We start from the raw sequence: 23,772 nt of genomic DNA on the forward strand, positions 1-23,772 counted from the left end.
GCTGTCTACATTTGTATCTAGGGTGTTTTTTTGTAGCATGTACAAATAGTAAAGCAGAGTGTACATGTAATCTAAGCAGCCATATATATATATATATATATATATATATATATATATATATATATACAGTGGCGGATCCAGGATTTTATTCCACCGGGGGCAAAAAAAAATTTAAAACCGTAGCAAATTTTTTTGGCAAAATATGGAGGTTTTGGGGCAAATTATAGAGGTTTTGGGGCAAAATTTGAAGGTTTTGGGGCAAAATTTGGCGAGTTTTGGGCAAAATTTGAAGGTTTTGGGGCAAAATTTGTAAGTTTTTGGGGCAAAAAAAAAATTCACCGGGGGCAAAGTCGAAAAATCCAAAATTTTTACACTGAAAATTTCAAATACACCGGGGGCGGGCGCCCCCCTCCCCTCTACATTGTATCCGCCTCTGTATATATATATATATATATATATATATATATATATATATATATATATATATATATATATATATATATATATATATATATATATATATATATATATATATTCTGTTAAGTATCTAAATGCCTCACATACTTCTTTTGTATGTGGAAACACTATCATGCCTATGTTTAGGTAAACACTTATCACAAGCCAACATGCCCTTACATTTTAGGTCACCTTCAGTATGATTGAGAAGAAAGTTGTCCTCACACAACCTTGTGAGCCTTTCCCTATATTGGCATTGCACATTTACCAATTTACCCCTTGAAATCGCACGTCACTAGACGTATAGTTTAATGCCTACATCCTCCTAAACCCATTCAAACACAAAGTGCCTATTATTGTAAATTATTTTTTTTATTTTTTTTGGTAGAAAAAGTTCACTAAAACCTCGAGCAATTGAACAAGGGGTATCAGACAACCCAGACCATACTTAAATTGACCCATTTATATGTGACCCGTTACCTAAACATAGCGTACGTGTCCATCTTGTCATCTCTAGTTTAAGTGTCGAAGTGTGTCCGAGATTAAAGTCATCAATACACACATGTTTGTGTCTAGGACTGATAAGAGTTAATAAATCAAGCTTTCAATGAATGAAAAACATATAAAAAAAAAAAAAAAGAACAGCGCTTTTTTTATTTTCTTCTTCAGATGCAGGTAAGATGTCAAAATCACACCAGGAATGTAGGGAATGGTGGAGCTTTCAAATACCGACAAACAGATAAACATGTTGTCACATTAAATTCAGATCTAATATACTATAGTATCATCACACATTCAAGATAGACTTATAGACATCAAGAAAATGATTTTTAACATACTATTCCCACCATTTGGACGTCCAGATCTAATATCATTTATAACAAGGTTGTAGGCAAGTACATGCCGATTTCTCGATTTAAGATCGGTCCGAAGTACTAGGTTCAATTACTCGGTTATAACTCGGGAATACTCAGAAAATCGGTTCGAACTCGGTCAAAATCAGTCAAAGTAGAGTAATAATTGATAAGTTGCCTAAAAGGAAAAAGAAAAAATTGCGTCGATGGCCCTTCATGTTTGTATCAAATTGCATGGTTAACCTTTTTCTTTTATTTCGACTTAGATGACCTTCAACTATTAACTTTTAACATGAATGACCCAACCATTAACTTCCGTTAATTTTTTACGTTAACTATGCTCATGTGCCTAGCACGTGAATGCAGTTTTGTCCACACAATTATAACTTACTTAACCACCCTATTTCATATCCATCGTCATCATCAGTTCATTATCAATATTTGATTTCAAATCAAAACTCTCTAAATTCAAATCAAACCGTAAATTAAATATTATCCAAGTCTAAATTTAAATACGAACCTTAAAATCAAATCCCAAATTAATAAACACAACTACTGAAACCAAGAAACTAATAAATTTACATAAAACTAAAGCTAACATGTAACAACAATTAAATTTACGGCAATCTAAGAGTGATAATGTTTAGTAATGATGAAAGGAAAGGATTAAAGCATTACGTTAGTGTCAATCATACGTCGACGGCAATTGACGTCAATTAAATCAACAACAATTAGCAATGGTTTCAACAGTTGGAGTTCCACCAAGAATTTTTTAACATCCTTTAATTCAACGCAACGCCGTTAAGATGATGTCCATTTCACGGCAGCTACCGAGCAACTCTCGACTACTCCTGTTGTTGTTTGTATAAATTGATGCATCATAACATCTCCCAGCTTGTTGTTTGTAAGGGAACACGATGGAGCATTTTAAGACTGAGTTCACGCACCACAATTTCAGATCTGGGAGGAAACCATCATCTCCGAAATCTGCTGTGATTGACATGGCAGCTGGATTTCTTGTTTCATATCTACACATGGCTGTTGGATTTCTTGTTTCAATTCTAAACATGGCTGCCGAATTTCTTGCAACAACAATTAGTGATTAGAATATATTTTGTTTTATAATTTGAGTGATTTTGTTATATAAATATTAAATTTTAGTGATTTTGCTATAAAGGCGTTCTTTATTTTAAGATTAGGATAGGCGTTCTTTATTTGAACAGATTTGATAAGGTTGAAATTGATGAACTAAAGGTTTTTAATTTGGTGATAAAGTTTTATAAAGGTTTTTAATTTGGGAATAATGTTTTAAAACTTGAAGATGAATGATTTATAGAGGTGAATTGGAGAATTTTAGTAGATAAATGACGAACATAGATGTAGATCTCGGATTTAAATATTTTTAAGGAATATCTAAATAATTTTTATGAATATCAAATATTGATAATGAACTGATGATGACGATGGATATGAATTATTAGGGTGGTTAAGATATAACGGTGTGGACGAAATTGCCCTCATGTTCTAGGCACATGAGCATAGTTAACGTCAAAAAATTAACGGGAGTTAGTGGTTGGGTCATCCATGTCAAAAATTGATAGTTGAAGGTCATCTAAGTCGAAATAAATAAAAAAAAGGTTAACCATGCAATTTGATACAAACATTATGAGCCATCGGCGCAATTTTGTCAAGGAAAAAATATATATTCCAAACACTAAGGATAATCCAGAAGTATATGCAATGGTTTAAACTTCCATAAACATAAAGGATAATATAATACTTTGGGCAAACTATCTGTAAATTATATTATGAGTTGTCTTTGGATACACAGGTGGTTAAAGCATAGAAAAGAGTATGGGAGTTCTGCCATGAAGTTAAATCATGATCCATGAGACAAATTTAGACAGCTCACATATGAAGATATGCATATGTGTGGCAATAATTGTGTCCATAAAATAATGCTCCCACATGAAAAACATTCAATTATGCAGCATAAACTTTTTATAGTAAAAGAACTTTCTTAAGTATCAGATCAAATACAACCCACAGCCCATTTTTATTTTTACTATGTAAATATAATAAAAACAGAATCGCCAATAATGCAACAAAACTAAGCCAACCGAGCAAAAATTTCTTTCCAAATGATGGACTTTTCAAAACCGTTTTCACTGCAAAGAAACTGTAGATTAAGCAATGATACAAATACATCTTGACGTTTTGCAAGAATGAGGTAAATGTCAAATGCCAAGTATAATTCCATAAATTCCAAAAAGTCCATACAACTGAACTATGTGCACTTACCTTACCTGAAATTTTCAAGATTTACCTCATTGACATGTGGCTCATGTCACTCATTTCATGATCCAGTATCACGCTTATTAACACGTCACTCTCGAACTAGTTGGTCATGGCATCGTGGTTGTAAAAGTCCTCCGACTAGGCCGACTAGTTGGGATTTGAAAGTAGTCCGACCCGATTAGCTCAGACTTGGCTTATTCGGGCAAAGTTGTCAAAAGCCAATTTAGTCGGTCAAGTTGGATTTTTAGTTCAATGTGAGATTTATTCGGTTTGAATCGGTCAAAGTAGGTTATAAGCAGTCAAAGAAAAGTTGGTCAACATCCGACTAGTCTCCGACTAGTCTCCGACTTGGCCGATTAGTCCCTACAAGTTCTAGACCAACTAGCCCCCGACTAGCGACTTTTACAACGACATAGATATGCTTCATTAATGCCAACACAACTCGCATACTTAAATAGCCACAATTTCTATTTTAAGATTCCAAAAGGTGGACACATTAGCTTATTGATGAGTCTATTTATGGGTTTCATTGAATAGGTCATATAAAAAAGTTAAACACAAAAGAGAAGGGTTAAATGGGTCAAAGGTTCTCTCGCAGTACGCTTATAATACATAAATCATCTTATATAACTTATATAAAGCTTCAGATTGATCTGTTAACAAATTACACTTATGTAAACATGTTTAACACCTTAAAGTAGAACTCTTGACACTTGACAGTGTTTATAATGCATATTAACATGACTATCAATTACAATAACTCCCTATAGTTACCAATATATGCTTTGTACAGAGTATTTAAAACAGTACTATCAATTACAATAACTCCCTATAGTTACCAATAAAGCTATAAGCAGAAGCAATATACAAAAGACAGCACGAGTCCAAAAGAGAAGCCAACATGTTACAAGCATTGGTTTAAACTTAGTATACACAGTGTCAAATAAAGAAAATAATCAGAAAATAACTTAAACACAATATATAATAATATTGTAATATTGAACATTAATGGTGACAAAAAATTACTGGAATGTTAAAGGAAATATGCCAACATAATGGTACACACAATATACTCTAACCTAATAAGAAGCGACTTCGATCAATTATCCTTGACAGCTTTTACCGGTCTTACTTCAAACCCACCACTCTCTTTCTTTTCAAGTGAAAACGGCATATAGGTCCCAAGAATTCTATCCCAAACAACAAAAAATGGCTGCGAGTAATTGTATTTGGTACCATAAAGCTGGTGATGTACATCATGATAAGCAGAATTGTTTTGAAAAAAGATATGAAAAAGATTCCCAGGAAGCCATAATCCACAATGATCATCAACGGTTTTGATGGTAGCAAATGAGAAAAAGAAGATAGAGGCTCGAGGAGACATGCCTGATAACAGGAAAGCAAGGGCCCCACCAATCGTGTCCAAAAGAAGCCCCTCTAATGGATGGTTGTAAAGAGCTCCAAAAGCATAAGGGACAATTAGTTTGTGATGTTGTGAATGGATGTGGCGGTACATGAACTTGTTTTGATGCATGTAACGATGCATAAAATACTGCCATGTGTCTAAAACGACCATAGCAGTAAAGAATTGTCTGCCGAGGCTGAATATAGAATGATTTACATTGCTGGCAGCATTTTCATCGCTTCCGGTAACCTGAATCATTAGATAAAGTAAGAAATACTTAATAAAACAACATAATTAAAATATTCTACAAGCTTGGATTACAAAAAATTGTTTCATCTAAGGATGATACTTCTAGGCATCTAACTATGTCAAATCATAAAATTGGGGAAGATCCACATGGATCACATAATTGCCTTTCAAAGAAAAATCAACTTAATTTTTTTTGCCTTTTATGTTAAGCAATCTATTGTATAATTTGTCAACAATGTTACCATCACTTGAAACAGGGATAAAACTCAATAATTCCTTTAATTCTGATTGAATAGAAACTGTATCCAATATTAAAGGCCCAACAAAAACTGTTTCCCTAAATCAAGGTGGCATGAAATAGGTATGAATCATATCTACAATTACAAAAACTAGCAATTACATTACTTTGTTACCAGCTTAACATAATGACATGTAATAGGCACAGTTAACATATGGTACACGATCTATAGTCACACTCTAAGCACAACTTGAATAAGATTAATCTAAAAAACAAGTAATTAATCAAAAAAAAAAAAAAAAGTGATATACGTACAGTGAAAAGGATAATAGCGACAACAGCTTGAATAGCTTGTTGAAGAAGAACACCTTTGACAACAGCTTTTTTAGAAACTAAATTCTTTTCATCTTCATCTTTTTTGGAATGCAATCGATACTTCTCTTGCGATCCAAACAACATATAAAATCCAGAATATAACCAATACACCACTAACGGAGCCACCGTTCCCAAAAATTCATCCGATATATTAATCTCCATAATAAATATTTATATTTATAAACTATAGATTATAGATTATAGATACAGATACAAAATCCGTTTTTGTATGAGGAAACCCTAGCCAACAAAAGTGAAATTATGAGCGATTGAAAGTGTAATTGATGAATTGGAACCTGTTAGGGTTTCAACGATGAGTAAATTTTATATTTTACGGAGTACTCCTTATATTGTTCAGAAGAAATGAGATGATTGTACGTTGAAAACTATTTTTATTTATGTGTGGGAGATTGATTTAGTGTGGGAAGGTGCTGTGTGTTATGGTGGTCAAAATTAAAGTGATGATGAGGTGGAGAAATGTTATTGGTGTTCGTGGGAATCCGCATCGTTGTTGGCCGACTAGACGCCACATTTGACTACATGATAACATACGGAGTAACATGCTATTGGCGGGATATATTGATATTTTTGTTGCTATTTCGTAAATATCTTGGGTGCATGATTAATTTTAAATTTTAATTAATACTATAAATTAAAAAAAATTACTATGATAAATAAACTCATGTTAGTAAATTTGAGAATCGTTAGTGAAAATCCAAATTTAATTATCATGAAATATACTTTCAGGTTGTGTCTTTAGAAAAAAAATTATTACATAACGAACTAAAAAAAGATTAACCGACCTTTTGTTTTAGAGTTACACGAGCACAAAGATTACTGTCTGTTGTTGTAGTTAATTGTCTGTAATAATACATGATTTTGCATTGTATATATAATATAATTTTAATATTTTACAATACAATGTGCATGTCAATAATTGTCACAAAATTATATATTACATATTAGACGGGCGCATTGCAGTACTTAACTTTTACACGTCCTTATATTTCTTATGTCGCACAGCAGGTTTATCTTTATATGCATGATCCGCGAGAACCTCACTTACATACGTTACGCCGCATTATTCGTTATTTACAGGGCACCTTGACATACGGGTTACATTTGTACAAGTCATCCAGTCATCGTTTGATTGCGTATACTGATGCCGACTGGGATGGCTGTCCAGACACGAGATGTTCCACTTCTGGTTACTGTGTTTATTTAGGAGATAACCTTATCTCATGGTCCTCCAAGCGTCAACACACCTTATCACGCTCTAGTGCCGAGGATGAATATCGTGGGGTTGCTAATGTTGTCTTTGACTCTTGTTGGGTACGTAATCTACTGCTGGAGTTACACTGTCATTTGCCTAAGTGTTGATATCGGCTCATTTATATATTTATTTATTCGCGATATCGTATTCTTTTGGTTAGATTTTGATGAAGATTGAAGACTTTGGTTCGTGGAAGTGATAAAATTAATGGTTTCAGCTTAATGAGTTTTCGTGTTGGTGTTTTGTATGTATTTGGCAAGATTTTCTCAAAAGATCGATAAAATGAAGATTCCAACCGTGCGATAATGTTTCAGCTCAATCTGTTATTTTTATTATCATTATGGCGGTCGCGAGGTGGTGTGTCCCGGTCGCGAAGTCAGAGGTCCAGGTTGCGAGAAGTGAAGTTCGTCAGGTTATAACTGGGCTAGTTTACTTGGGCCTGATTGAGTCCATATTTGTGATCTAATATTGAGCCGACGTTGAGAAAAGGGAGGGACCAGCGAATTTTATAAGAATCATTATTCTCATCTCATAAAAAGAGAGCATCTCATAATATTTGTACGGGGGTATCACGATACATTTACATTACATACATTAATTTAGATTAGGTTTTTCAATTATATTCTTCTTTCAACAACTCAAAAGAGGCGCACCATATTGTCGGGTTGTTTGTCTAGGCGTACAAAAAAAAAAAAAAAAAAAAAAAAAAGACAAAAGTGAGTCGAATTCAGTTAAGTGTTTGCTAGTCTCAATTGATTTAAATCTTTATATGTTACTTTTACTCCCTTGATTCAGTTTCATATTTAATTATTGTGTACGAACACCGAACACCTATTTTTTATAATTGTTGCTAGTTAATTTTATTATTTGTGTCTATACTAATGATGAATTATTTGTTCATTAATTATTTGTGTTTGTGTTCAATCCATATTATGAGCTAAATAAATTTGTAGTATCCAATTAGATGATTGAACCTAGATGATGGATTGCTTATTTTTATGATTTCTACATAATTGTAATTGTTCTCGGTTGTTGGTTTTTATTACTCCCATTGATTAATCCCTCAATTATATGTTTCATTGATTAATTAACGACAGTTAAGTGATTGATAGACTTGCTAGGTTATGGACACATGATTTAGTATTCGTTGAATTGTATAAGGGACACTAAACTACAAGTAAACGATAACAATTGACCCATTAATCTAGTAGGTGATAGTGAAGCTAAAAAGTGACACTAATTTATCCTTCACTAACTGACATCTTGAGTAATTATTATTTAATTGATTGTGTGCTTGGTTAAAAGATCCATTGTTGGTTGAATTATTCGAATTGAACCCGTCACATAGGTTATTTATTAGTTAACGACAGTTAATTGACGATTAATAACTTATGTTTTAATACCTTGTGTGATCTAGACAATTGTGTGAATACGTAGGGACACCGAAGTAGGAACATAGTTGGTGATTGGTTTGCGTTTAGTTCTTTCAATCGTGAGGTTACATAGGGACACTGAAGTAGTCTATGTTTTATGAAAATAAAACTGGACTGAGTCACATGATTTATCTGTTTTAATAGAAGCAATCCGGATCCTAGGGAATTGATTCTAGGTGGATACCCATGTCTCATCTGAATTCTTGTTTATTTACTTTGCGTTAATTACTTTTAAATCAAAAACCCCCATTTTTACAACTTAATCTTCGGAATAATTTTTAGTTTTTAAATCTTAAACACTGCTCTCTTTTGACGAATTCGTAATCATATTACAATAAGATTAAGTGTGCTTTAAGCATATCAAGTGTACACTTGTGTTTTGAGATAATGTTTCTGCTATCTTTCTTTCTGGCAATCATGTTCAACATCCACATACAAAACTGTTGGTCCCTTAATAACAACAGGAGTATTGTAGAGAGGGGGGAGGGGGGTGAATACAATTTCTTTTAATTAACTTAACAGTTAAACACGATTAGTATTCAAACATGAAGATTAAATAGAGTCACAGGTAATTTTCAACGATTATTCTTTATTGATTGAATCACAAAGAATCACAACTATCCTTGGCGGAATGATAGTTGGTTGATACAGATTACCTAGATTATAGCTAAGAGGTAAACTAAAAGCTATTACACGTTTTTGACTCTAGAAAAATAAACTCACACCACTAGTTGTTACAATAGTGGATACAACAATTTATAGTAGTCCTATTAACCGTGTAATGGTTCTATTGTCCACTAGTACATAGGATGTCTGTACTTGTGGGGACAACTACATCAGAGAGCATGCTCTCCCCTTTCCTCTTTGGTAGCTATTTGCAGGAACACCCCAATTCGGTTTGGCACTACTATTTGATTAAACAAATAGAATGTTGTGTTACCTAGGTGTTGACAAAGTATAACCCATGTCTGCACATGCGTTAAATTTTTGCATTCCCACGTGGTCTTGTAAGGTCACTTGTCAGCCGCCGACGCGTGTCCTTTTCTGTTCAACTTTGTCTTTGAGTTCTGTTGAATAGTACCATTGATGTAGACCACTTGGGAAACTACTATGCTTATAATGGAGCATAGCTGTCTTGTGTAGTAAGCTGCATTCCAGCTGTGCTGGTTCTTCATTGCTGAGTCACTTGATATTCTTGAATTGCTGAGTACACATCCTGTACTGATTGAAGAACACTGTCTACCTTGTGCTGGTAGACTGAGCAGCAAACAAAACACTCAACACAGCAATATCTGCTGTCTACCCATAAACAAACTTGTGCTGACTGCACATAACATTTTAGTGCAAATAAATTACAGTTTTGTCATAATTAATCCTTAATTATTTTGGGGACTCAACAATCTCCCCCTATTTGATGATGACAAAACCTATGACATATAGAGAAAACACTAAAGCCAACACCGAGGGACCTAAAGAAAAATAGGCAGTAAATTTGTCCCTTTTTAAGTTTGTTTTTGGGATCTTTGCTGAGTTATCCATATCTTATAATTTGATATGATTTTGAAGATAAACTCATTTCACTTTCATTACAACAGAGTGTATACAGTAATTACAAGAACATCATAATGAAAAATGAAATAAACAAAAGATACAATTTAAGCACTAGAGGGCTATCTATCTTTATCTTTATCTAATTCCTCTTCAGATAGCTCCTCTTGTTTGATTCTCCAAGCTTCAGGAAACAGGATAGGTATATCAGCAGGATCAAATACAGGAATATGAGGAGGTAAAATGATGCGATCTCTTCTTTGTGGGCCTTCACCAGTAGATTTCTTCCCTTTAGGTTTTTAAGAAAGTACCTCTTCTACGTTTACTACTGGTGCATTCCCAAATTTTGTAGCTTTGTTGAAGAGATCTTGGAGTTCTAGCTTCAATGACTTTTTAATACCACTTTCAGCTTTACCAATGAAATACTCCAATATCTCCATCCATTCACTGAACCCTAAAGATCGCAACTCATCATAATTTATCCTTTCTTGAACATTATTCTCCATGCTGATATTGAAAGCTCTTTTTGAGCCTCTGTGCACCTTGATGATCTTGTTGGGATTTGATCTTCTGTTCATCACATCACCATACTTGCTCCTATAATAATGATCAGATAGTTCTATGGTTCGGGCAGTTTCCATAGGAGCAACAGTAGGTGCTTTCTCAGCAGCTTCTAGTTCATCAAGGGCCTTATCCTGTTCCTTGACAATGGCTTTAGCTAATTTGAGGGACTCACCCTCTATCTTTCTATCAGTAGCCAATTTGTTTTCTATCTTCTGAAGCCTTACCCTCTTAGCGAGTTCAACATCAACAGCCTCCCTTCTTTGAATTTCAGCTTGTAAGCCCAACAAATAATCATCGGCAGTAATTTTCAGGGACTTTGCTGTTTCAATCATCTTTTTACCCTGTTCAGTTCTAAGGGCAGCACGATACTCCCTTAGATCCATACCCAGCTGGCGAGCCTCTTGAAATTGAGCTTTCTCCTCATCAGTAGAGAGCCTTTGACCAATGTTGTTTAAGTATACACCAATTTCAATGCCATAAATCAAGGCAGTGATGTAGAGTGGCTGATCAAGAGGATGATGCAGCAATCTAACTTGGCGTATCCTTTCATTAATACCAGCTTGTCTTTGCTCAAGCAATTCTGGTACAGTTATCTCCAGCCTGTAAGCATCTCTTTCATCTGGATTCATTTTAAATAAGTCTGGCTCACCACGGGCAACTGAATCATCTTCCCAAGTTCTGTGTTTACCATGACGTTTTGGGGAAGATGGAGGATACATGATTGATTCACCTATGCCAGATGAACTCACTGGAAACTGATTAACACGATTATTCTGTGTTCTATTAAAATAAGTGAGGGTCCGGGGAGAGATAGGTGATTGAACAAATAAGTGATCTCCACTACCCCAGACTGTAAAGTCAGCAGGATTAACCGTATCATCATCTTGATTATCACCCAGCACATCCACCTTTGCTGGGTCTTTAACACTTGTTTCACCCAGCAGCACACTACTGGCTGGGTCTTCATTCACAGCACTCCTTGCTGTGTCTTCAGTACCAGCTGACTGATTAGTATCAGCTGGCACAACTGCCTCAGTATCATCATCAGCTGCCTCAAATAGGGGTCCTTTCCTCAGGGGCTGGTTGTCCCTAGGAGCAGATTTCACCCTTTGTTAGTCAATTGGCATGGGTTCAGCTGATGGTTCTTGTGTTGATACTGGTTCTTGTGGTGGCAGGTAGGGAACAATAGCAAGATGCTCCCCCTGAATATCAACATCTGCTGGCTGTTGTTGTGTAGCTGGCTGAGTAGATGATACTGGTCGAGAAGATGAGCTGGTTTTTAACATTGCATTCAGCCATTTCATAAATACATCAGGTCTAACTCCTCCTGACCCAGTAGAAGCTAAGTAATCTTTCATCTCTTCAGGAGTCATCTTCTTTATTCTATCTGTTCGCTCAGCTTACAGCTTGGCTTTCTTTTTATCATACTTGATCATGAACTTAACATTTCTTTTCAGTGTAGCCCTTTTATATTCTTTAATGCTGATCAGATCATCATCAATTTCACACTTATCAGGAGTGAGGGTTTGCCTACGCTCCATTTTAAGTCTTTTTAGAGCAGCATAGGCCCCAAACTTAGCGTTGAAAGCCGCATCTAATTCCTGCTGTCTCTTCTGATGTCTCTCCATTTTTCTTTTCAATTTACGTTCAATGGTTTGAGAGACAGCAAAAGATTCAGCAACAGCCAATTCAGAAACGTCACTGGGCTTACAGCCAGAACCAATATCATCCACTGATGTGGCAGACACATTGGGTTGAGATTCACCAGCTGCCTGTACACCAGCTTCAGTATGAGCGTTGCTGGGCTTAGTGCCAGTACCATCACCACCATCATCACCATCTCTCCTTTGCTGTTTAGGAGCCTTTTCATGCTCATGCTCCCCCTCAGATTGTTTTCTCTTTTTAGACTTTTTCTTAGACTTCTTCTCCCCCTTTTTGTCATCAACAGGGGCAGAAGGGTGAGCAGGGGAGACCTGTGCATTAAGGTCACTATCTGACTGAGGAACAGAGAAGGAAAAATTGTTCCAGTCAGCATCAGCAGGAGAAAGATGGGCACCAGGATCTACGTCATATTGTCTTAGGCAGAGGTTGGAAGTACGAACTTCATTTCGAGCAACACCCATGGCCATGTTTTGGACATCAGCCCTAACACCAGCTTGAAGATCAGCCATGCGTTGCATTACCTCCACCATTTGAACATAAGCTGAGGCAGGAATCATAGTAGCCATTTGCTGTTCCTGCGAATCCAATCTCTCTTTTAACACCCTGTTTTCTTCATCAAGGAAAAGAATTATGCGATTAGCAGCATCCAAATCAGCTTGAAGACGGGCAATGTCCTCAGTATACTCATTGTGAGAGATGATTCGCTTCTTTAAATCCTCCTACTCTTCATGTTATTTGACAATGGCTTCCACAGCTAGATCTGCAAAGGCACACACTTGTTTGAGCTTGTTCTCAATAGAATAAGTGGTAACCTCCCCAGCTGTGCGTACTGCTTCAGACACTCTATCAACAATAGCAGATCGAATGGTGTTCTGTAGATCCGGTGTGACTTCAACTAATGTCTTATAGACAGCCAAAGTGGAGATGACAGCCACCTCATCAGTATTAAACTTAGTATAGCTGGTTGAGGGGCGATCACTAGCAGCTAACACATGAGTACCTCCGTGGGGTGGTGGAGGTGGAAGGTCAGAATCTGACTCGTCACCATGATCACCACCATTTTTACCTTCACCCGAAGGTTTAGAACTACTGGTATCCTTGTCAGCATCATTATCAGCATCATCAGTGAGATCCACTGATTTATCTTTGGAGCCAGTCACATTATGAATGACTGGCTCTTCCTTACCAGTACCTTTATCAGCATCACCATCAGATGAAGAAGATGATGAGGAAGAAGCTGATGAATCAGAAGGTACTGGCGAATCAGGAAGTTGTTGCATGATAAACTTACCAGTAGTGGGATCTCTGATGAACTTGAGAGGACTCCATGTACCAGGCCATGGAGAAGCAGCTGGAGCCATACCAAAATAGTGATAGTATGGCTGCTCATTGATCTGTTCCAAAGTAGCCAGCCTCTCATATACCTCTTCTCTTACTGGTCGATCAAACTGAGACAACATTTCAGTCAGCTCTTCCCTAGGTAGTTTACTGGCTGACACCAGAGCACTGTGTGGATCAATAGTCAGCTGATCCACCAGCAAGGCAACTCTGGGGGTGATGGATGCTCCCCTATAGATGAAGTTATGTACAACTTCATCAGGATCTGGTACCTGGCACACATATGGCAGCTACTCAGCAGAAGCAGTAGCCTGAGATGAATCAGTAGTGGCAGTAGCAGAGGTACCGGCATCCATAATGGGTTTCGCAGACCCAGTAGCAGCAGTAGGTGACTGTGCAGTAGGTGTAGAAGCAGCATCTGTAGTATCCACCTTTGGCTCTTTGGAAACATAGCCAACATCTTGAAGAAACGAAGGCCATGAATCATCATCAGCATGCAAGCCACCACTAGTAATAACTTCAGTAGCAACAGCAGTTATAGTAACAGTGGTAGTGGCAGCATCATCAATATCAAGAACCTCCTTAACAATGTTATCAATAACCTTTTCAAGTACCGGAGGAGGTTCCATTATCATCTCATCAACCACTTCAGAATCAGTGGTTGAAGCAGCAATACCAGAGACAGTAAGAGGAGTAACAGATATATCAACAGTAGCTACCTCCTCATTAATAGTAAGATCAGTGGAACCATCAGCCACATTGTCTCCAGTAGAGCCAGCAGCAGTAGAGACAATAGTACTAGTGTCAGCACCACCAGTAGGTAAATCAGTAGCACCAACACCAGTAGCAGAAGCAGAGAGCTCATCAGTAGAAACATTAACATCCTTTTCTTGCTCCCCCTCTGCCTGTTCATCTACCCTGCTAAGAACTGAAATAAAAGAACATTTGATGTTAACAACTGTAGAACCAAATAAATTTGACTCAACAATTGCATCTGTTGTTGGTCTCTGGGGACAGACTGATGGTTTAGTCATCCCTTTGATTGAGACATAGTTAGGTGTCTGTAAGTGCAGCTGTGACTCTGCTGACTCATTGGCAACACATGTTGACCCAGATAGTGTAAGAGTTCTGGCTGGTAATGATGTAGGAGTGAGACTCTTATCATGATCCAAGTAACATATTAGTTGTGCAGTATCCTGAGCTGGTTCAACACGATGAGGACCCAGCTCAAGTTTGCTTTGGGGGTCAGTTATGTGCTCTGCTAGTTGTACTGTCAGCAGAGGATATAGCATTAAGTTCAATTTTGAAAAATGTGGAAGTGTCTGGCTAGAAGAGTATGGGTTGCTACTCTTCTTAACACTAGTTTTAAAACCAGTCAGCTTGGGAGCCAAGGTTATACATTTAACTCCACTTTCATTTTTCAAGTCAGCAGTTAAAGTGTTTTCAATTAAGTTAGAATTTTCTGCTGTATGGTCTAGAAATGTACCAGGTTCCATAGCCACATCCTTTGCAGTAGCAACAGTTGAGACTGGTGCAATCTCCCCTGTGGTTTGCTTGGATCCAGCCTTTGCACATTTGGATTTGCCTGTTACTAAGAAATAGATAGCAACGGATTCCAATAATAGAATTGGGTAGTCAGTATATAAGACTAGGGTTGTTCTTTATTATCAGAGAGCACTAGATTCTAATACAACTACTGCTTTACCAGTATGTGAGACGGTGGCTGTTCTAGTTGAGGTAGCTGGCTGCTTCCTACGCGTAGCTGGATTACGCTGAGGACCCTCTCCCTCAGCTGGTGCAGAACCAGAGGCAGTCGATTGGTTAGCTCCACCTCGAGCAGCAAGATACTCGAGCATGCCTGGTGTCAAACCAGTATATGGAGAAGCAGGTGCATCTTTTGGCATACCCCCTTGTTTTAGAGGCAGGTCGTATGATTGATCAGTAATCTGCTGGTAAGCTTCACCCAGCTCACTTTCAAAAACTAGGCTTAAGAACCTTGGAAGGGGGATTAAATGTGTTCGTTTAGGTGCTTGCACCATCTCCCTTAGCCTCAAATAAATTTTCCCGGCATAATCAATGTTCCTGTTGAACAACAAACCATGACCAATTTTAAAGCTCAAAACTTCCAGATTTCTGGCTGATGCACTGGGTCAGCAGCCCAAAGAAGTAGTACCAAAGAGGTGGCATATGCTTCCTCAAAGGTGTATGAGCAATTGGTTGAGTAAACCCAATGATTTCTACACCTCCCTTCTGAATACATCGCTGGTTGGTGAATCGACAAATGATCCATCTGGTAATTGAAGGGCACGGCGGATGGCTTCAGCGATGACGGAGCAAGTTAGGGTTTCGGTTACCATGCCACGAATACATGGAACATTCTGAGGAGTGGTGGCAGTGGTAGTAGTATACCAAAATCTTGCCAAGCAGGCAGCATAAAGGCGTGAAGGTACACCGGTGATAGCCCTATCCAGAGGGGATTGCCGGATGTAGTCAATTAGTGTTTCATAACCCATATTGACTTTTGATTTGGGAATGGAGAGTGAATGAGCAGCATTGCCTCTTGATAGGCGAATAGTCGTGTGATCAAGTGCATTATTAGCCCTAACCAGAGCTGGATGAAGATTGAACAGTGGTCCTTGAACAACCTGTTCCTTCGGTGTCGGTTGTGGTTATTGATCATGTTATTGTGCTGGTTGTTGTTGCTGTTGTTGTTCCTCTGGCTGGTGTTCAACATGTGGTGATTGAGGTTGGTCTGCCATTGATGATATGTAAAGATGAAAATATGAAGTTGTGAAAGTTGGAAGATTTGAAGATTTTGAGAGAAAAGAGTATGTGATTTTGAATAATGAATAACCGAAGGTTATTATGGAAGATAAAACACTCTTTTAACCGTTATGATTGGATGAAAAAGTGCAGGAGAGAGAAAATGGCAACTGTCATCTGCAGGCGCGTGGGCAGATGTGACAGACTGGCACACTTTCGAGGGGACACAGACTGTTGACATGACATATATACGGCTTGAACACTCATACCTCCCATTCAGCATTAAATGCAGCAGGTTTTAATTCAAGAATTGATTTAAAGACCACAAAATAAGTTTTGTATTAATTACAAAATACTTTGTTACATTTAATATGTCATGAATTTAATTTAAATCATTGGGAGTAAATGAGTTTCAGATTTAAGGAATCATTTAATTTGGTGAGCTATTTATTATTTCATTTAAAAAAACATTTTGAGTAACCAAAGTATAAAAGACCTTGTTGTACTGAGTGTTTTACATGTAGGCTGTAAGTTAACAACTGTGACTTACTGGTTTGCCCTACATGTTGTAGAGCCAACATACCAACAAAAATTGTCTTTTATTTAAAGTTCAAGCATACCTAGCTCAGAGATGAGATAGTTAAAACGTTTCTCATCTAAGGGCTTTGTGAATAGATCTGCTAACTGCTAGTCTGTTGAAATAAAATGTAGCTCCACATCTCCTTTTTGAACGTGATCCCTTATGAAATGATATCGAACGTCAATGTGCTTTGTTCTTGAATGCATCACAGGATTGTTGGTGATAGCAATTGCACTTGTGTTGTCACAGTAGATTGAAGTCTTTGTAACATGAACACCATAGTCTTTCAGCTGGCTTTGCATCCATAGTACTTGAGTAGTACAACTACCATGAGAAACGTATTCTGCCTCAGCAGTAGATGTGGACACAGTATTTTGCTTTTTGCTCGTCCAACTGACTAGCGTATCACCCAGTAACTGGAAACCACCAGTAGTACTTTTCCTGTCTATTTTACACCCTGCAAAGTCAGCATCTGAATACCCAATTAGCTCAAAATCTTGGTCTTTGGGATACCAAAGATCACGTTTAGCAGTAGCTTTCAGATACCTAAATATCCTTTTTACTTCTAGCAAGTGTGACTCTTTAGGATCAGCTTGATATCTGGTACAGAGACATATGGCAAACATAATATCTGGTCTGCTGGCTGTGAGATAAAGTAGGGATCCAATCATACCTCTATATTCAGTGATATTGACTGGTTCACCATTGGGATCAGCATCTATTTTAATAGATGCTGCCATTGGGGTCCCTATATCTTTTAAACAGGTCAGACCAAATTTCTTTAACATATATTTGATATATTTATCCTGACTTATAAAAATTCCATCATCAAGTTGTTTAATTTGCAATCCCAAAAAGTATTGCAAATCTCTTTGTAAGCTCAATTCATATGTCTTTGACATAAGTTTTGAAAAATCTTGACAATGTTTTTCATTTTTAGATCCATAAATAATATCATCCACATATATCTGTACCAGCAAGAGATCACCATCTGTCTCTTTTGAGAGCAGAGTGGTATCAATTGTTCTAACTTTAAAACCTATACCAGTGAGATACACATGAAGTGTCTCATACCATGCTCTTGGAGCCTTTTTGAGGCCATAAAGAGCTTTGTCTAGCTTGTAGACATGGTCTGGATATTTACTGCTTACAAAACTAGGAGCAGCTTCCCATTTAGAAATGCAGATTTAACATCCATCTGGAATACCCTAAAGTTCATCTTAGCAGCATATGCCAAGAACAATCTGATAGCTTCCATCCTAGCCACTGGAGCATATGTCTCTCTATAATCCAATCCTTCTTCCTGTTTGAACCCTTGAGCTACCAACCTAGCTTTGTTTCTGATCACAATCCCATCTTCATCCATCTTGTTCTTGAAAACCCACTTGGTACCAATGATCTTCTTAGTTTCGTCATCAGGTTTAGGTACCAATGTTCAAACCTTATTCCTATCAAACTGGGAGATCTCTTCTTGCATAGCTCCTGCCCAGCTTGGATCTTTGATTGCTTCATCAGGACATGTAGGTTCAATGGTAGACACAAAATTGACATACATACAAAAATTGCTGGTTGCATGCCTTCTTGTTTTAACACCGCTAGCCAGATTACCAATAACTTGCTTAATTGGATGCTCTTTTGTCCATCTAGTGTTATGAACAGGTGAGCTTGTCGTGGAACACACAGCATCTTGATCATCAGCTGGTTCAAAGGTATGAGCAGCAGTTGGAGACAGCTGTTCATTATTAATGTAACCAGTACTAGCTTGTGATCCTTCAGAACCAGTAGACCTATGCGCAAGTTGTAGGACTTCAGTAGAGCCAGTAGGTCAACTTGGTTTAGACACAGATGGAACAGAGTGTTACATCTCATCATCAGAGAACCCAGCAACATGGATTGGTGAGGGATTTGCAGCTGGTTCTTCTTCATCATCAAGAGCTTGCTGAGTAGGCTCTTCAAACAATAACTCTTCATCTTCTTGATTAAGAGATGAAGCTGGGGCATTCTCATCAAATGTAACATTAATTGATTCTTCAAAACAACCCCTTCTTTTATTGAAAACCCTATATGCCTTTGACATGTTGGAATATCCCAAGAATATACCTTCATCGGCCTTAGAATCAAACTTGCCTAGCTGTTCCCTATTGTTTAGAATGAAACAGGGAGTGCTAAATAAATGAAGAAATGAAATTGAGGGTCTTCTTCCTTTGAGAACTTCATAAGCAGTTTTCTGATGTCTTTTCACTATTAAAGATCTATTCTTGGTAAAACATGCAGTGTTCACAGCTTCTGCCCAATATGAACTTTTCAGCCCAGACTCAGCTAACATAGATCTTGCTGCTTCAATGAGAGTTCTGTTTCTTCTTTCTGCAACACCATTTTGTTGAGGTGTTCTCACAGCAGAAAAGTTCTGTGAAATACCTTTGTCAGCACAAAATTCTTCTAATGTAGCATTTCTGAATTCTGTACCATGATCACTTCTTAGCTGTTTCACCAGTTGCCTATTTAAAAGCTCCATTCTTTTGATAAAATTGATAATTTCATCAGCAGCTTCACTCTTTTGCTTCAAAAAGAATACCCAGGTGTATCTGGAATATTCATCAACAATAACCAGTGTATACTTCTTCCCACTACAGCTGGCCACATTAACAGGACTAAAAAGATCCATATGAAGTAAATGACATGGTTTCTCAATAGATGAGATTTGCTTTGATTTGAATGAGGCATGGTGATATTTTCCCTTTTCACAGCCAGGACACAATCTGTCCTTTACATAAGACATGGTGGGTAGCCCAGACACCAAACTTCTACTGGATAATTTGTGAATATCTTTGAAGTTGAGATGTGAGAGTCTCTTGTGCCATAACCACTTCAAGTTGTCTGCTGCCTTTGAATTGAAACAAGTATCAGTTGTTGTGACTGCTGTGTTCATGTCAATTTGATACATGTTTTCATGACGTTTTGCAGTCAGCAGCGGCTTCCATGTCTTATCAAAAATAGTGCCAATTTTCCTTCTGAATTGGACTATCTTATTCTTACTTGTCAGTTGGCTTATGCTGAGTAAATTATGTTTGAGCCCAACGACATATGCAACATTTGAGAACGTGACATTCCCATTAGTTAAAGTACCAAAACCCTTTGTGTAACCCAACGAATTATCTCCATACGAAACAACTAGACCATCCTTTTCTTGATAGTCCATCAACAGGGACTTACATCCGGTCATATGTCTCGAACAACCACTATCGAGATACCAGATTTGCTTGTTTTGAATGCCCTGCACAGTAGCTAAGAGATTAGTTCTTTTTGGGAACCCATCCAAGGATGGGTTCTGGAAGGGTCATCTTTGATGATCTCTTCCTGTCTGCTGGTTTGCTTGAAGCAGCAGCAGATGGGGTTAGGGTAAAAGGACACCGGTTGGCTAAGTGAAACTTGCTGTCACATTTGTAGCATTTTCTCACATTTGGTATCGGCGACTGATCATACATTGAGTAAATGCGTGCAGTAAGATCGGGTCAATTTTTGGTTACTGCCTCAATTAGCTGGTCAAGCTTGACTGTCATAATCTCAGTGATAGACAGCTCATCATTCGAGTCCACTTTTGCTTTTCCCTTAAGGGCAGCTTTCTTCTTAGAACCAGTACCATAGTCATGACGTATTGCTTTGCCTTTATCACTTGACGAGCCAGCGTGGGAAGTTACTGGATTGTATACTGAAGCTGATGAGCTAGAAGAAGTTTTTCTTGCTGCCTTAGACTTGCCAGTATTACATTTGACTGGCTTATCTACAGCTACTGGTTGACCAGTAAGTTTGTCATCAGCTGGCTCAGCACAATTGGAACTCGAACACGAAGGGGAATCGGCTGGTTTAATTTTTCTTAGATTATTTTCAGTGATTTCCCTTTTAATACGTCTTTCTTTTAGAGTCATGTAGTAGATGCTTGAGGGGTCAGTAGTCTCATCAATTGAGGTACTGGCTTCTCTTGCTCTAACTTCATCCTCCAAAATCTCTTTCATGGCAGGTGGTGGGGACACAACAGGTTTAACAAACTTATTTGTCAAGACCTTTTTACCCTTAACTATCTTGGCAAAAGTATTTGGCAAGACAGCTTCAGGATCAGTTTCAAGAATTGGGTCCATGAAAGTAACTTCTGCAATAGCAGCAACTACAGCATAGTCACCAGCAAAGAAAGCTTCAACTTGAGCAGGCACCTGCTCGTTAAAACACTTTACTGTGCGTTGAGCAGATGTACACCACGAAGCGACAACTTTTTTTAAGATTATCCAGCTGGTTCTTGACTTCTGCTGCCTCAACGTGAAGAGACCTTAAAGCAAAGTTTTGTTTTTCAAGTTTGGAAATATCATCTTTCAAGATTTTAATTTCATCATTTTTGCTTTTAAGTTTCTCATTTAAAGATTTGTTGTCAGTTTTCAAAACTTCTTCACGTTTGCTGCCTCTACATAAGTCAACTCTTAGGTAGTCAAATATTTCGGCTTTTTCATCATCAGTATAAGTTCAAAAATTATCAACCTTATACATCAATTCAGTTTTCCATTGAGGTGAATCTCTTTTCTGATCAGCTTCCCTCATATCAGCAAAAAACTTACTACCGCTATCATCCTCATCAAATTTCTTGACCTCCTTGGCCATTAAACACAGCTTTTTATCTAGATCACAACCAGCACCATCATCATCAGTATCACTATCAGAGGAAGACGGCGAGCTGGTTTCATCCCAATCATGATGCTCAACGAATTGAACCTTTTCTGGCTTTTTACCCTTCTTATCAGTCTTAGCACTTTCCTTCATCTGAGCTTTCATAGCTTTGTACTTGTTCTTGTACTTGTCAGCTTTTGAGAAAGAGTTAGCATGTGAAGTTGAAGGTTTCCTGGACATGCATTCAGCAGTAAAATGTCCAACCTTCCCACAATTATAACACTCAGATTTAGGACCCTTGACTGACTTGCTGCTATACCTAGCACTCGATTTCTTACTCCCTTTGTATGACTTGCTGGTTCTATTATGATTGAACCTTTTGAACTACCTAGCCAGCAAAGCCATACCTTCAGCAAACTCTTCTGCATCACTTTCATCATCACTGCTTTCTTCAGACCCAGTACCACTATCCACATCACTCTCAGCTGTCTCTTCTTCTCCTAACAACTTTTGAACTAGTAAAGCCTTTTGAGCTTTCTTTTTAGCAGCAGCAATAAGAGCAGTATCATCTGTTTTAGAAGATTTTGAAGTGGTGGGGGCAGACCTAAAGTTTTCTTTTAAGTTAAGTTCAAATTTAGCCTCTGCCTTCTCATGGTTCCAAAGTGAACTGTAGAGAGAAGACATGTTAAAGTTCTTTAGGGTCAGTAACAGATTTCCATTTAGTAGGCAGTGAATCTATGAATTTGTTTACTTGTTCAAATTCAGTATAGGTGACATTCAAAGTGATCAGGTCATCAATCAAGGAGTTAAACCTAATGAAGGTTTGCTTAAGGGTTTCATTCTTGTAGGCAAAGAACATTTCATATTCTCTTTTTAAAGCAATCATTCTGTTCTGCCTTACTTCTCCCATACCCTCATAGGTAACATCTAGATAGTCCAACATAAGCTTGGCATTTTCTTTTCCCTTAATCAGTTTGAACAGTGAGTTAGGCAAAGTTATAGCTAACAAGGTTCTGATTTTAGGGTCAAGTCCAACACGACGTTTATCCTCAGCATCCCATCTAGAAGGGGTGAGAATAACCTCTCTGCCAGGAACAGCAGGAGTGTCAGCTGTAGCTGGAGCACTACCAATAGTCTCAGTGGGAACAAATGGACCATCTGTGGCAATACCAGGCATGAGTGGGTCAATAGACTCAAGGTGAAGCATGAATCTTGCCTTCCAAGTATCATACTCATCTTAATCAAATTTGGGTGGTCTATTGGATGAGCCATTTTCAAGGTAAGCTGTATTTGAATATGCAGCCATGAGAGAATTCAGATCCAAGATATTAATTATCAAGACTGAAGCTCTGATACCAGTTGTTGGTCCCTTAATAACAACAGGAGTATTGTAGAGGGGGGGGGGTGAATACAATTTCTTTTAATTAACTTAACAGTTAAACATGATTAGTATTCAAACATGAAGATTAAATAGAGTCACAGGTAATTTTCAACGATTATTCTTTATTGATTGAATCACAAAGAATCACAACTATCCTTGGTGGAATGATAGTTGGTTGATACAGATTACCTAGATTATAGCTAAGAGGTAAACTAAAAGCTATTACACGTTTTTGACTCTAGAAAAATAAACCCACACCACTAGTTGTTACAATAGTGGATACAATAATTTATAGTAGTCCTATTAACCGTGTAATAGTTCTATTATCCACTAGTACATAGGATGTCTGTACTTGTGGGGACAACTACATCAGAGAGCATGCTCTCCTCTTTCCTCTTTGGTAGCTATTTGCAAGAACACCCCAATTCGGTTTGGCACCACTATTTGACTAAACAAATAGAATGTTGTGTTCCCTAGGTGTTGACAAAGTATAACCCATGTCTGCACATGCGTTAAACTTTTGCATTCCCACGTGGTCTTGTAAGGTCACTTGTCAGCCGCCGACGCGTGTCATTTTCTGTTCAACTTTGTCTTTGAATTCTGTTGAATAGTACCATTGATGTAGACCACTTGGAAAACTACTATGCTTATAATGGAGCATAGTTGTCTTGTGTAGTAAGCTGCATTCCAGCTGTGCTAGTT

The 23,772-nt window shown here is 37.6% G+C and overlaps 1 protein-coding gene across 1 annotated transcript; it reads right to left on the bottom strand.

The window, feature by feature from the left end:
• Positions 1–4,489: 4,489 nt before the first annotated feature.
• Positions 4,490–6,243, bottom strand: LOC139844528 (sphinganine C4-monooxygenase 1-like). Its single transcript, XM_071834748.1, has 2 exons — positions 5,816–6,243; positions 4,490–5,262 (listed from the first exon to the last, which is right to left on the bottom strand). Exons 1-2 carry the CDS (start codon positions 6,035–6,037, stop codon positions 4,708–4,710), a joined length of 777 nt encoding a protein of 258 aa, XP_071690849.1. The 5' UTR covers positions 6,038–6,243; the 3' UTR covers positions 4,490–4,707.
• Positions 6,244–23,772: the final 17,529 nt, after the last annotated feature.

This window comes from Rutidosis leptorrhynchoides, chromosome 4 (genome assembly GCF_046630445.1).
Source record: "Rutidosis leptorrhynchoides isolate AG116_Rl617_1_P2 chromosome 4, CSIRO_AGI_Rlap_v1, whole genome shotgun sequence".
Classification (NCBI taxonomy): Eukaryota; Viridiplantae; Streptophyta; class Magnoliopsida; order Asterales; family Asteraceae; genus Rutidosis; species Rutidosis leptorrhynchoides.